Source organism: Phodopus roborovskii, unplaced genomic scaffold (assembly GCF_943737965.1).
Source record: "Phodopus roborovskii unplaced genomic scaffold, PHOROB, whole genome shotgun sequence".
NCBI lineage: Eukaryota > Metazoa > Chordata > Mammalia > Rodentia > Cricetidae > Phodopus > Phodopus roborovskii.
In genome coordinates this window covers 2,022,036-2,038,036 of record NW_026126517.1, presented here as the reverse complement: position 1 = coordinate 2,038,036, position 16,001 = coordinate 2,022,036, and the positions used below count along the sequence as shown (strand labels likewise).

The following is a 16,001-nucleotide window of genomic DNA, read 5'->3' as shown; positions in this document are numbered from 1 at the left end:
GCAGGTACAGAGTATAAACAGAAGGAGAACTGAGGACTAGGGACAGCAAGAGAATAAGGGGAGGAGGAAGTCAGGGGCCAGCCACCCAGCCACCTAGCCAGCCGCAGAGTAATAAGGAAAGAAAGATATACAGAAGAAAGATAAAAGCCCAGAGGAAAAGGTAAACAGAAAAATTTAAGATAAGAAAAGCTGGCAATAAACAAGCCAAGCACTCATAATTAAGAATAAGCTTCCATGTGTGATTTACTTGGGAGCTGGGTGGTAGACTGCACCTCCTTGCCAAAGACTAAAGAGCCTAAAGAGCAAAAATCACTACAGATCTGTTACAAGTTTTAATTTTTCTGGCTTGATATCAGTAAATTATACACCTTTAGAAATCTATCCATTTCTTCTAGACTTTCTAATTTGTAGGAATAAAGTTTTAAAGTTTTACCTTATGACCATCTAGTTTTTGCTAGAATGTGTTGTGACTCACCCTTCTCTAATAACGTGGGCCCTCTTTCTCTCTTTTGGCTAGTATGTTTAAGGGTTGGCCATCATGATACATTTTCAGAGAAACAACTTTTTGTCTACTTAATTCTCTATATTGTTTTGTAAGTCTCTACTTCATTAATTTCTGCTCTGAATTTTATTTCTTGCAATAGGCTGCACTTAATTATAACATTTCTTTTTTAGTGCTTTGAGGTATATTATTATGTTATTTGTTATCTCTCTAATTAAATGTTAATATTTGTGTGTGCGTGTGTGTGTGTGTGTGTGTGTGTGTGTGTGTGTGTGTGTGTGTGTGTGTATGATTTGTGTGGACATCAAAGAACAAATCATGGAATTAGTTTTCTCCTTTTGCCTTTACATGAATTTTTGGAAGGGATTTTGGGTTACAAATGATGCACAGACATTATCTTTACTCTTTGAGCCATCTTACCAGCTCCCTCTCTGGTTTTTCAATGTTTTCATTTATAAATATATACTTTCCCCCACTAAGGATAGGACTATCTCAGTTATACATCAGAGGTTCTGGTAGGTTGTACTCTCATTTCCCTTTGACTCCAGGAATTTAAAGATTTCTTCTCTTGCTGAGTGTGGTGGCAGACCCCTTTAATCCCAGTACCTGGTAGGTGGATCTTGTTCTTATACTGAGGCTTGTTTGTGGCCTATACTGTGAACATCCTTAGGGGAAGTTCCCTATGCCACTGACAAAAATTTATATCCCCTGTCTGTTGGGAAGAATATTCTATGGATGTTGGTTAATTTTTATTGATCTATGGTGCAATTTACTTGTAATTTTCTCTGCTGACTTTTGATTCAGAACCCACCTGTCTTAGGGTTTCTGTTGCTGTTAAGAGACACCATGACCATGGCAACTCTGATAAAGGAAAACATTTAATTGGGCGGATTACAGTTTCAGAGGTTTTAGTCCATTATAATCATGGTGGGTCATGGTGGCATGCAGGCAGACATGGTGCTAGAGAAGTAGCTGAGAGTTCTATATGTTGAACTGCAGGCGACAGGAAGTGAATTGTGTCCACACTGGACATAGCTTGAGCAAAGGAGACCTCAAAGCCCACCCCCAGAGTGATATACTTCATCCAACAATGTCACACCTCCTGATAATGCCACCCCCCTTTGGGGGCCATTTTCTTTCAAACCACCATACCATTCATATGTGAGTTCAAGCCTCCCACTATTATTGTTTCCAGACTTACGTGGTCTATTATGTTTGCTAGCATTTGTTTTATAAAATTGGGAACCCTAAGATTTGGTACATATATATTTACTACAGTTATATAATTTTGAAGAAACATTAATTTTATCAATATGTAGTGGACCTTATGTTTTCTTATTAGTTTTTAAAACTATACAGCAGTTTTTGTTCCTGGAGATACCTATATCCTTAGGGTTCTCTGTGTTGAACCTGTAGGGCGGGAATAAAAGAAATCCTTTCCACTCCAAACCATGGAAGTGTGTGTAGGGAGACATCACACTCCACCATAGAAAGTGACCAACCAGAGAAGCAGCACTGCTTGCTGAGAAGAGAGCTATTGTAGAAAATGATTTTTAAGGCGTGTGACTTTTGTTTATGCTGTGGAACTTTGTTTTACAATGTCTTTATTTGTATTTTATGTGCATTGGTGTTTTGCCTCCATCTAGGTCTGTGTGAGGGTGTTAGATCCCCTGGAACTGGAGTTACAGACAGTTGTGAGCTGTCAGGTGGGTGCTGGGAATTGAACCTGGGTCCATCTGGAAGAACAGCCAGTACTCTTAACCACTGAGCCATCTCTCCAGCCCCATAGCTTTGTTTTATGATGTAAAGGTGTGTTGCTTGTGTTTATGTTGCGTTTGTTTGACTCTGTGAAGCTGTGATTCTTTGCCTGTCTAAAACAGCTGATGGTGGCAGCACACACCTTTAATACCAGCAGCCACACTAGTTAGCCACAGACACTAGGCAGTGGAGGTACAAACCTTTAATCCCAGCACTTGGGAGAGAGCGAGGGATATCTGTTAGTTCAAGGCCACCCTGAGCTACACGAAATTGATCCAGTCTAAAAGAGAAACAGCTCACATACACAAAGGTGATCCCAGCACTTGAAGTGACACGCCTTTAATCCCAGCACTAAGGAGGTGGAAACAGGAAGGCATATGGCTGGAGAGAGGAACAGAAGGCAATCTGAAGTTTGGTGGAGCACACTGGAGTCTGAGGAGCAGTGTAGTCTGAAGCAGTGGATGGCCGCTTCAGTCTGAGCATTAGTGGCTGGCCGCTTTGCTTCTCTTATCTTCAGCTTTAACCACAGTATCGGTCTCTGGGATTTTAGTATTAAAACCAACTAGAATTCATGTTACAGTACACAAGGATTAAAAATGAAAAGCAAAATTGATACCTTAAGAAATAACTGAGAATGGCAACTTCCATTGAACCAGATACTGATATATTAGTTTCTCAAATACAAAGTCAAATAGCTCACTTGTTTTGTGCCCTCATCTCTTTCCTTTATAATAAAAATATTTCTTAAAGTCAATGAATTTAATTATTTACAGGCATTTATTTTCTATATTAATAATCACAAACTTAGCATGGTATGGTGCATGCTTTTAATCCCAACACTCAGAAGGCAGAGGCAGGCAGATCTCTGAGTTTGAGGGCAGTCTGGCCTACAGAGCAAGTTCCAGGACAATCATGGCTACATAGAGAAACCCTGTCTCGTAATAATAGTAAAGTGGATAGTAAGATCACTTTCAGTGAAGAAAGACATGAAATGTAAAATATGATGGAGAATGTGATAGGGATTCAAAGGGATAAGCTGAAAAGATTCTAAGTAACAAATGAGAAATGAAATTGGCTCAGTATCTTTTCCAGGAAGTGATTAACTCAGCAATCCAGGACAAACAGAAAAAGAGGCTAGTGGCAGGCAAATTAATTCAGCAAGGACAAAGAGCTAAAGAGAATGCCATTAAAATATTTTCCCTTGATTCTAAGAAGCAAGAGGAACACAACAGAGCTAGGCAACACCAGCTGTAGTGCACACACCTATAATCCTAGCATCTGGGAGGCAGGAAAAGGAGAATCAAAACTTCAAGGCTAGCCTCAGCTACATAGGGAGTTGGAGGCCAGCCTAGACTACTAAGACTCTGGCTCAAAACAAAACAGAAGAAAACAAAATAACCAAATAAATAAAGCCCATTTCATTGCAAGTAATCTTAATTACACTCATTAGGTCTCTCTCTCTCTCTCTCTCTCTCTCTCTCTCTCTCACACACACAAAGAAAACAAACTCCATGAAAGTAGAAATGGGGCAAGGTGTGAAGAGGAAGGAAAGGAACAAAGTGGGAAGGGGACACAAGAGGGTAATGGCGCTGAATAATCAAAATACATTACATATATACATAAATATGTCATCATGAAAGCCACTGTTATATACATAATTAATGCATGCTAATAAAATCTTTTAAAAAGAGGTTGGGGAAGCAATGCAGTGGTATGGATAAATCCCCAAGATTTGGACTGTGTGCTAATTCCTAAGGGCAGCAAACCTTTAAGGGATAGGGCCCTGTCTTCAGATAACTGGAGGGATTTCCTTCAAGTATGGTAGATCCACAGGCCTTCCTCATTCTTTTCTGCTTCATGGCCCTGGACTGAGTGGTTTGGCTCTGCCATAATCTCCCAACAGGATATACCATTAGCCATAAGAAAAGAAAATGGATCCAACCTATCATAAGCCTTTGAAACAATGAACTAAAATAAACACCTTATTTTTCATTGTACTGGAGAGTAAACCTAGAGTCTCAAGCATTGTGTCAATAAGTATATCCCAAACCCTCTTTTTTCTTTAACATTAAAATATTTTTATTCCCCCAAGAGTCAGAGACCATCTAACAAAAGCCCCAACACCAGTCTTCTTTTGAGTTGTTGGTCAGAGTTTCCCAAGAAATCCCTCAAAACAGTATGGATGATTGCCATTGCCCTTGGTTGTCCCCCAGAGGTAGAAGGTAAGTCCTTATTAAAGACACCTTGCACTTCAGATGCAGGGCTCAGAGGCCCCTGAACTGAAATTGACCTTAATGTCTCCTCCCTGAGGACTAGTTTTCATGGCACTGGATAGTGAAAGACTTTAGTTTGCAGAGCAAGGATGTAGGAAAGGGAAAGGAGAATAGTTCTTGCAAGCAGAATATAGAAAAATTACAAAGAATGGACGTTGACATGGGTGGAAAGATCAGGAATTATAAGAACAAGAAAGGTTACTATGGTGATGGGACTAGTGGTTATATGCTAGGCTGATCTTGTTAAATAGGGCTAGTTACTGAATCATCAAATCTTTGTGGAATAAATGAAGGCTCTAAATATACAGCCAAGAAAAAGCCAGAGTATGAAAGACTCTAGTTTGCAAAGAAACAAAGGATAAGAAGTTTCTCACAGTTAATGGCCCACAACAAGGAAATAGGCTTCCAACCCTGGAACAAATGGTTCTAAATGAGCAGCCCTGTCAGGGTCATACCTGGTCAACAAACAGTCTGGGGACTTTCCAAGGCACATTCTATGGTTTTTCCTTTTTCCTTTAAAGAAGAAGAGGTCACACCTGGGTGATCTCTCAAACATGAGATCATACTTTGTAATCAATCTCCTTGTGCCCCATGCATGTATGCTGATTTGCAGTGTTGCTCTATAAAAAGAGCCTGAACCCTTTGAGATGTGTGCAGCTTTCCCCGAGATTGCTGATACCCGAGTGTGCACTCATTCAATAAACACCTCTTGCATGTTGCATTTCCTGGTTTTGGTGTTTGTGTCGTGGGGCTCTCCCATCGGCCCATCAGGACCCCGGAATTAGGGTCTTACAATAGTACCATGCAAGTTTTTAAAGGAGGGAAGCAAATAACAGATATACCCAAGTATGATACCTATGAACCTCAATACCAACCAGCATGATGACCTTGAGGTGACCAACAACTCTCTGCTCAACAGAGAAGGCTATCATGCCTGGAAATGGAAACCTAGCCAACTTCCCCAACTAACTAAGGCTAGTGAATTCATGGATATTGGTGGAGATTCTACAATCACCACTTTACAAAGTCAGCATAATTACTAATTGCATTGTAAATATTTGTCCTTATACCCATAGATAAGTATATTCCTTATCCCTCATCAAGGAAACTTCTCTTTGCTACAGTGACCGTTACATAAAACCACAGCCAATCAATGCAGGGCTGTGGACTCCATTCCCAACTGATAAATTCAATTTCTGTACCTAAGGCTCAAGGATCACTGCAGAAGAGGGAGCAGAAAGACTGGAAGAGCCAGAGGAACAGGAAGTTTGCTGTGAGACTGTGCCTCCTATAAATGCTTGAAGTTACAACCATAAAGTCTCATCAACATGACTGCCTAAACATGAGCTGAACAAAGATGACACCAATAGACATGCTAATGTGTCTGGGTGAGGAGGTAGCTCATGAGGCCTCAATCCTATACTAAGTACTATAGGCAACTAAGGAATGCTAAGAGCAAGAGAAATAGTCTTCACCTGGGAACAACATACAAGTTGACTATTCAATACTATCTTAGTTAAGGTTTCTATTGCTGTGAAGAGACAGACACCATGACAATGGCAAACTCTTTTTGTTTGTTTGTTGGTTTGTTTGGGTTTTATATTTTGTTTATCAAGACAGGGTTTCTTTGTGTAGCCCTGGATGTCCTGGAACTCGATTTATAGACCAGGCTGTCCTCAAATTCACAGAGATCTGCCTGCCTCTGCCTCCCTAGTGCTGGGATTAAAGGTGTGTGCTACCACTGACCAACTCTTAGAAAGGAAAAAATTTTATTGGGGGTGTCTTCAGAGGTTTAATCCATTATCATTATGGTGCAGCATGGTATTGTGCAGGCAGACATGGTGCTGGAGAAGGAACTGAGAGTTCTACATCTTAACCCACAGGCAACAGGAAATGAACTGAGACATTAAGTGTGGCTTGAGCATATATAAGACTTCAAAGGCCACCTCCACAGTGACACATTTCCTCCAACAAGGCCATACCTATTCCAACAAAGTCACACCTCCTAGTAGTGCCACTCACTATGAGCTCATGGGGACCAATTACATTTAAACTGTCACAAATACCAAATGGTCAACCCTGAAAATATATGTGTAAAAGTAACACTATATAATTCATGTAATAAGATTCTGGGACACAATACAGGCAGATTAAGGTTTATTTGGGGAGAATTCCCTTACACAAGAAACAGACAACCGCCGCCAGTTCCCGCTCCAAGAATGTTCTGGGATCTTCTCTGTCTCTGACCAGGAAGTGAGTGCATCCAGGTCTGGACTCAGACCTAGACTCCACAGGTCACGCCCACACCTGTCTCCACGACCTTATGGGCATGGTCAGTACAACAGGTGTGGGCGGGGTGTATATTTCACTATAATTCCCTTTTTAGTCTAAAGAAACAATTTAGGCTTGATATATAACTATAAACAAGAGCAGTAAATATCAAATATGCTCTAGGAGAAGGAAAAGTAAGAACATACACATTTAAGGCCTATTGCCAGTGAGGAAACAAGAGCAAATGGCAAGAACTATATATCCAGTCCTAGGGTGAAGGCATAACATAGATTACTATGGAGTCATCCTAAGCTGGAAGGTTAAGTCTTGTACCTAATATTTCTATCTAGGAAGAGAGAGAACAATAATTGTGACAGTCTAATCTTCAACTTCATCAAAGACTTGAGAAGGAAGAAAACAATACTAGGGTAGGCGGGAAGTGCAGGCACACAGCTTCCACAAGATGCAGCAAAGACAGAAACAGCAGCCTACCAGGACAATCACCCAAAGTCTCACAGCAATATTGGGGCAACCAGCATTGTAAACAATGTCCCAGGTGATCCAACATTCAAAACAGCTGGGACAAGGCAGGCTTACAGACTACCCCAGGATTTCTGCATCTTCTTAGGATTCCCATGGTATTACAGTGTTCCCAACCAGCAGGAAGCAGTTTGGAAAGAACCATGCCCAAATTTCCAAATATTGTCTATAAATGTTTGTTTTCATTTAAATGGGGTTGGTTAATGATCACAACCAATCTCTTTTTAAAGGTAAAAAGTGGATTATGGTGTAGAAATGAATACTTTGCTTTGAAATGGATTCTCATTTATTGATACAAATTTAAGGTCAATTTTGTGATACACACACACACACAGACACTATATATATATATATATATATATATATATATATATATATACATATATATATATTCTTGTTTAAGTATTGCTTCATATAGCCCATTTAAAAATATAATGTATAGATTATAGATAGTTACCTATAATAGTCAAAACTTATAGTTAGGTTAATTAGGTTTTCTAGATATATAAAGATGTATTTGAGGTGGATACTCTTCAAACCTTTCAAAGACCTACAGAATATGGCATTTAAAATGGTTTAGGGTTTTTCTTAACAGTGAGGCACAACTGCTCCTGGCAACACCACCTGCATCAGAAAGGAAGATGGACATTGAAAAAAACCCTTATGGAGTTGCTTCCAATATGGCAAAAATACTGCTCTTGTCTGGACTATTTGACTTTATGCTGTATAAACTGGACATGCAGGACCCACAGGAAAGTGACTGCTGACACAAGATGGACATTGCTACAGGGTTCCTGCTTCATGGAAGAGTCTGCCAGACATTCGACTAACAAACTGCCAATACAGGTGGACAGTTTAAAGTTTTCTGCTTTGCTGAGGAGTCTGTCAGACACACTATGGCCTACAGGCTGAAAATGGAACATTTCAGAAGAACTTCAGATGACTGATCAGGCAATGAGCCGTCTCTGTCATTTCTAGAGTTTATGTATTATCCTTCTGTAGTCTTTGATGGAGTTGAAGACAAATAGCTATGGTATAGTTTTCCTTAGTTGGGATTAAAGATAAGTTACATATAAGACTAGACTCACAAAGATAGGATAGATAATGGAATATTTTCTTTAAATCTTTCTAAATGTTAATGGACTAAACATTGTTAACTACAGTTCTTATTTGATGACTGTAACTTTACTAGTTAAAGTTAAAGCCCTTTTTATTTTAGAAAAGAGGAGATGATGGGAAATGTCATTCTATAAATATGTTTCTCTTATTGGTTAATGAAAAAAGCACTGTTGGCAAATAGGAAGGCAAGACAGGTGGGATGAGGAGACAAGGAGAATTCTGGGGCAGGTAGTAAAGAGGAGTCAAGATGTAGGACGTGAGAGAAGTAAGAGGTCCGGACTCTCTCTCTCTCTCTCTAGAAAGACCATGTGGAAGCACTTAGATTGATAGGAATGAGCTAATAGCTAAGACAGAGCTAGCCAATAATAAGCTCTAGCCATTGGCCAACAGCTTTATAACTAATAGAGTCTCTGTATGTTATCTTGGGACTGACATGACTCTGGGACCAGGCTGGCAGGAAACTGCTTGTAACAATTATACAGACTGAGCAGGTTGTATTTAGAAATATACATATATACACAAATATGTAAGAAGAATGTGTATGTGGGGGTTAGAGGGAGAAAAGGAAAAATGATGTTATAGCATAATCTCAAAATATTTAATTTTTAAATTTATTATTCTTGTATGTATGTATTATGAGTGGGCACAACCATGCCAGGGCATGCTAGAAGTCAGAGGACAACTCTGTGGAGTTGGTTCTCATGTCTGTGATCACACTCACATTAAAAGGCTTGCACCACAAGCATTTTACTACTGAGCCATCTTGCTAGCCTTTGATGTGTGTGGGAGGGGGTCTCAGCTCTGCAGCCCAGGCTGGCCTAGAACTTACTGAGTATCATAACCTTGTCTCAAAAACAAACCCACTCTAGAATGACAAGTCTGAGGTAAGGATTGGGCATTTCCAAGTGTTGAGTTGAGTCCAAGTGCTACCATATATATGAGTAGATGGGAAGAGACAGTTCAATATAGGTGGAAGGTTTGAGGAATGTTGGGGTCAGCTTGCATAGAGATTGTACTTTCTTATAACTCATCAGAAAATGGCACTTGAGGGCTCAGTGACAACTGTGGATGGACCTGAGGAGTTGGTGTTTGGTTTGAGTGTGCTCCTTCAAAAGCATGTGCCTAGCCTCCAGTGCAACAGTGTTTGCCAAGTGGGGGCTGCATTCTGAGGAATGGTTAATACCCATTTACTTAGATAGTTTTAATTAAAATTTCTTTTGGGGTTTGTTTATTTTATATGTATGAGTGTTGTACTTGCATGTGTATGTATCACATATGTACTTGGTAGTCTGGGAGTTCAGAAGAGGGTGTCATATCCCTTGGAACTTGAATGATAGATGATCATGAACTACTATGTGGGTTCTGGGACTGAACCCAGGTTCTCTGGAAGAGCAGCACATCTTAAGTGTTGAGCTATCTCTCCAGCCCTAGTTTAATACCATGTCTTGTATGTTTTCTCTTGCCTCTCTGGTTCTGCTTTGCAAGAAGACCTTCATTAACTGTGGATCCTGGACCTTAGACTACTCAGTCTGCAGAATTATAAGAAATAAACCTCTTCAAAAGTTACTAAATTTTGGCCATTTTGGTGCATTCTGTTAGTCCTACCTAGCATTTGGGAGGCAGAGGCAGGAGGATCTCTATGGTCTATACAACCAGCCCCAGACAGCCAGAACAATATACAGGCTGTATTAAAACATAAACAAAAAGACTATTTTTTGATGTTCTGTCATAGCAGAAGATGGACTAACACAACTGTGATGATGGCACTCTTGAGTATAGGGGAAAGGAAAGTGAAATGGATTTAATGGACTCTGGCATCTGGAAGGTTTAATGAGTGAAGGCATGACTTTTGACATGGTAGAAGACTATGTAGTACAATAAACTTGATGTATTTCCTTAATTCAAGTTTAAGGGAAATTTATCCTTGATGCTCATTTAAGAATATGGGTATCAATCAAGGAGTAGTAGTGATGACCTTTAATCCCAGCAAGAGGCAGAGACAGACAGATCTCCATGAGTCTGAGGTCACAGTGAGACCCTGTCTCAAGACACCAAAAATAAATAATAAATTAAGTTTTGTGAAAACAGCCTAATGAAATAAATGTGAGTATGCATATGCACACATACACATTATAAGATGGGTATGGTGTCACACCTGTAGTCTCAGCCCTTGGGAGGTGGAGGCAGGAAGAAGATCAGGTCATCTTCAACTGCATAATAAATTTGAGGCTATTCTGGGACACAGGGAACCCTTCCTGAAGAAACTGAAACATTTTCACTCATTAAACTAGAAAAGGGAAAAAAATACATAAAGCTAAAAGCAATTAATAGCATACTTCATTTTTAGAAATATTCTCTTGCCACTCCTAGGAATAGGGATTGTTCATAGGGCTTCTCCTACATGCTACACAAGCACTCTATCACTGAACTACACCCAAGCTCAACTTTAGCTACTTTAAGATAGAGTCTCACTAAATGACACAGGCTGGCTTCAAATTTGTGATCCTCACACCTCAGTCACTTCAAATTGACTGGGATTACAAGCATACACCATCATGCCCACCTATATATAGAATACTGTTTGTTTTTGAAACAAGGTCTTACTACGTAACCCAAGCTGGCTTGGAACTCACTATGCAGCCAAGGCTAGTCCTGCACTGAAATCATCCTGCCTTGGCCCACTTGATATCAACTTTTGTTGGTTCTTATTTCTTCATCACAATACACATATAAAAGAAGTGGCCAGTCAGCCAGATAACCTGAGTTGGAGAACTTTTGTCTGATCCTTCTTGCCACCGCTTTCTGGTCAGGTCTTGGCCTTTTCTCTCTCTGTAAAAATATAAATATCTAAGTTATTGTATTTTTTGTCAGTTGTGAGAATGTATATGAATTTTGAAAAATTAACTGGAAATATATATATTTGAAGTATCCTTGATGAGGTAATGCTACCAATTTTTGTGTTATTTTAGCTCTCCATTAATTTTATCTACAAGAGACATAATTGTATGAAAAAAGAGATCATTCAAAGAGGAAATACTCTGCTTGAGATCTTTGTCTTTTTAAAAAGATTTTTATGTGTATGAATGTTCTGTCAGCCTGTATTTCTGTGTATCATGTGCATACCTGGTGTCCACAGAGGCTGAAGGAGGAACTGGACACCATGGAATGGAGTAACAAACGATTATGAGCCACCAATTGGGTGCTGGGAATTGCGTCCTTTGGAACAGCTAATACTCTCCACTGCTGAGCCATCTCTCCAGCCCTTGGGTATCATCTTAAATGAATATAATGCTGTAAGTATATATTTTTTTCTTTTCTTCTTTTTCTTAGACAGGGGTTGGCCTTGAACTCCTGACTTTTTTTCTGCCTCCTCCTCCTAAGTGCTGAGACTGTATGCATTACAACCTTAGCCAGCAATGATTTTTTTTTAATGAAAAAAAATTATTCCTGGTTATAAACCTAAGAGTGACATGGGTCAGAAATTCATGTAAACATATTAGGAAACAACTGCAGCAGTGTGGGGGTAACCTTGAATCAGTAGCATGGTTTCTGGCATATACCAGTTGCTTCATACATGGTGGTGGGAGCTGCTGTCCCTACTGCCACTACAGTTACAACATAATCAAAGGCCAGTGCTTCAGCGTTAGTAAGGAGAGAGAAACTACAAGTTTAGAGTAGCTATACTGTTTTATTCAAGCTGGCTAGAATCAAACTGTTGTTTACCACGAAACCAAGGATCACCGAGGCAACAGCCAGGAGGCACAACGGCTACATAAATTTCCAATGACTCATTCCCAAGACTGACTTACACAGCCACACCTTACTGACATCCACCCCTTTACCGTTCAGTACTTGAAAAAGAGTCAGGCATCCTTTCCCTTTGGCTCATAGGTAGCACGTTTAACTTATATTCCAACAACCCCGTACATGACACACTTAGAAAAAGGTCTTCTCATTTTTTATCATTACCCCAGCTCCAAAGACATGAGAAAGTCTACTATTCCTGTTATACCATGGCCCCACTGTGGAAGCTGGATTCTTAAAAAGTTTATCTAATTCCATGGCCAGAATTCAGTATATTATAGTCCATACATTTTTGTTTGTTTGTTTTACATTTATCTGTTTACTGTGTGTGTGCATGTCAAAAGACAATTTGGTAGAACTGATTCTGGGCCTAGAATTCAGGTCCCAAGGCTTGGCAGCAAGTACTTTCATTGCAAGAGCCCTGCTGCTGGTCCCAAGCTTCCTATTTTTTATTTAGCTTTCTGACTCTGGACTTGACCCTTCAACATGTTCACAAGGATTTTCTGCAGAATAAGGAAAGCACTGTAGTGGACCCATTTAACCACATGAACTCACCACAGGCCTTGCTAATGTATTATTATTATTTTTTTAAGACACTCTCCTAAGGACTTTAGGTCTCACAGCTCCAACCTGGGCACACAGTACATGCAGATTTGGGTGCTTTTTCAACCTTTTTGAGTACAAAGGCAAACAGTTCTACAACCAGCGTTTTGACAGCCCTGTTTTTTGTTTGTTTTTTACCAGCCCTGTGTTTTAAGACACTGCTTCTTGGAAATCCTGGGTCTGAAGGTCAAAGGATAGACACTAAGAAATTCCAGAAGACCCTCCCAGGAAGAGGAAAAAGGAAATTAGATTAAGACATATTGGGGAAGTAGTTTCTGTCCTGCTTACCGGCTGGTAAACGGGAACTTTTATTAAATAGGGACTTTTCAATTGTCCCTTCTCTCAAATGTGGAAGATTGAACTGGAAGGCTTCTCAAGTGGTTCTCAGCGCTGACATTTGGTACAGTTGTCTGGGGTTTGAAACAGAAGGGCCTGTGAATGAACTTATTGCACGGTCTATTACTGTTATCTCATTTTCCCCAAGGACAAAGAACTAGTCACTGGATGCGAGTGTGGGACCCACCAGAGTGGCCTCTCAGGAGGGTCAAGCTTGTAGTCCAACGACTCTTCTGGTAGCAGGAGACAAATTACATCCGGCCCGAGAGCCGGCGGGACCGCACCGGGCTCGTACTGCCCATGGAGGAAGAAGGCAGGGCGGCGGGAGCTGACCGGACCTCCACAGGACCTGTCAGGGCATGCGGGGGTGCGTGCGTGGCGGCAGGCGCTCTCCCTAAGCAGTTCAATGGCAGGACGGTCCCCAGCCACGACCGCAAGGGAGGAGGCCGGTAGCTCCGGTCAGGGCCGCGCCGCCGTGTCACGTGACCGAGCTCTGGGGCGGGGACAAACGCTGTCCGGCCGCGCCCGCCTCGCGCGCATGCGCGCCGTCCGGGGCGCTGAAATTCAAATTTGAACGGCCGTGGTAGCCGGCAGACCCTGCCGCTGTGGGCACAGCCGACTGGGTGTGGGAGAGCCCGCCGCCCGGCCTCCGGTCTTCCTCCAGGAGCTGCGCCGAGCTCGCACTCACTTCTTTCCTTTTCCTGAATTTGAACCACCGGACCCACCGTCTCGTCGTCCACACGTGAGGCTTGGGGCGATGGACCCGTTTACCGAGGTGAGAGACTCTGCGAGCGCTGTGAACCATGACCCCTGCGGACCCCCGCCCGCGCGGGCTGTCAGCCTGCGGCCCACCGGCAGGCAGCGCGGCGCGTGCGCACCGCTAGCGTGCAGGCGGGCGGAAGCCGCGGGGTCGCAGCCTCCCGGGCTCCGCTGCTCCCTCCGCCGCGGCTCTGCTGTTCCGAGGAAACGGGAGAGGTTCAGACTCCGGGGTGAGGCAGGGAAGACAGGGCCTCAAAACCCGCACGCCAGCTAGCCCCGAACTCCAAGTAGCCGAGGCTGGCCTTCCTCCACCCCCCAAGTGCTGGGCACTAGGTGTGAGCGGAGGGCGGCTCCGGCTCGACCCTGCCCTTCGCTTCCCGGTAACTTCAAGCGTACTTCCCTCGTTTATCCGTCTTGCCTTCTCCCGGGAGAGTGCGGCTTGGGGCCTGATGGGACCAGCCCTGCAGGAAAGCTGGAATAGTTGGCAGGGTGGAGTCTGCCCAGTGACTCGCACTCTCTGCCTGGAATCTGATGGGAGGTGATTACGGGCTTCACTGGCCCGGAAGAGCTGTGTGCACTTAAGGATCCTGTGATGAAACCATCCAAGTCCAAGTGAGCAGGTGCTTGAGCCTCTGCTAACTTTAGAAGTCTCATGCACAGAATTAACACTGATTAAAAGGAACCAGTGTTTATCGTATAAGCCAAAATTATTAGCGTGTGATGTAAGGTTAGACTTACTCTAAAGCGTTTATGTACCGTATCTTTCCAACGAGACCTTCCTCATCTCTTGGAAATAAGATCTAGACTACTTTGTTAATCCTATTATTTGTCTCCAGTTTTTGCTTCATGTTGCAACTGTGCACTGACATTGAGGAATTTTCTGCTGCTGTTTGCCCACTCCTACTCCAGGACAGTTCCTCTTTTTCTTTAAGCTGTTGTGCAGGTTTCAAGACTATGTTGTGAGTTTTGCAAAGTGGGTGTAAGTGTTATAGAAGATAGAAGATAGTAGTAATTTAATTTGGGTAGTGTACTTAGTAGTTAAATCCCTGAGCTGAGCCCAAGATATTAAGAGCTTCAACAATTAAAGGTTTTGACATGACAGTTAGGCTTTTCCCGCGTTTGAAGTTCTCTGTTACCTCTGAGGGAAACAGTTTGTTGACGTTATTCAACTCCCTAGCGCTCATTCTAGTCTCAACAGTCTTAACTCCAGCTTCAGGAGATCCAACTCCTACTTCAGGCCACCACAGGCACCAGAGAGATACATGTATGGTACCCAGGCATAAATAAATGAAAGCTAAACATCCATACACATAAAAATAAATGAATTGAAGAAAATTCTAGTAGAAACACCCAGGATATACTTTTTAGTAGCAGCTTTAGAAAATAGGAATGACTATTCACCAAATAGCTTTGAAAAAGTTTACGTCAGCTGGGCAGTGGTGACATAATCCCAGCACTCAGGAGGCAAGGCAGGCAGATCTCTGAGTTCCAGCCAAACTATCCTACAGAGCGAGCTCCAGGGTTACACAGAGAAGCCTTGTCTTGAAGTATATATTTGTTTGCCTATGAGTTTGAATTTCCTATTGAAAACATATTTATTCTTAAAACTTGCATATCAGTAAGATTACCACATTTCTAGATTATATTGACATTAAAATGATATTCTGTATTACTAAGAAAATGAAATTATTTTGAATAATGATATATGTAATTAGTAATTAACAGGAACAAAATACTTTAGAAAGTTGGTTGAAATTTATATTTCTACTTAAAAATGCCCACTTGAAGCTAGTACAAAACTTAAATGAAAAAAAAAAAGTCATTTTAGAATGTGTTTGGAAATGTGCATGCCTTAACTGATAGTTTATATTATGAAAAGCTAGGCCGTTAGAGTTGGAATCACAGCTCTGACATCTTTTCCTTAATTGGTAATGAAGACACCATGAGTTCAATACCCTAGGTGCTCAATGGTGGCGTTCTTGACAGCATTAATTGAAATTAATTTCTTATATTTTTGTTGTTAAAAAAGGACTGAA

At 41.5% G+C, this 16,001-nt stretch overlaps 2 protein-coding genes across 5 annotated transcripts in view; one reads left to right on the top strand and one right to left on the bottom strand.

The window, feature by feature from the left end:
- Matcap2 (microtubule associated tyrosine carboxypeptidase 2) overlaps positions 1-14,047 on the bottom strand; it is a 56,375-nt gene extending 42,328 nt beyond the window's left edge. For 3 of the 4 annotated variants that reach the window (XM_051196860.1, XM_051196861.1, XM_051196863.1), the window contains exons 1-2: positions 13,895-14,046; positions 11,223-11,292 (exon numbers count right to left, since the gene is read on the bottom strand). In XM_051196860.1, coding sequence (XP_051052817.1) covers positions 11,223-11,292; positions 13,895-14,011 — 187 coding nt within the window. In that variant the 5' untranslated portion in view covers positions 14,012-14,046. Of the gene's footprint in view, positions 1-11,222; positions 11,293-13,894 lie in introns of all 4 variants that reach the window. The other variant, XM_051196862.1, reaches the window with a different exon arrangement.
- The window catches only part of Anln (anillin, actin binding protein), a 51,152-nt gene continuing 48,990 nt past the window's right edge, over positions 13,840-16,001 (top strand). Inside the window, exon 1 of the mRNA XM_051196850.1 lies at positions 13,840-13,981. Within this exon, the coding sequence (XP_051052807.1) occupies positions 13,964-13,981 (18 nt within the window). The 5' untranslated portion in view covers positions 13,840-13,963. The remainder of the gene's footprint in view (positions 13,982-16,001) is intronic.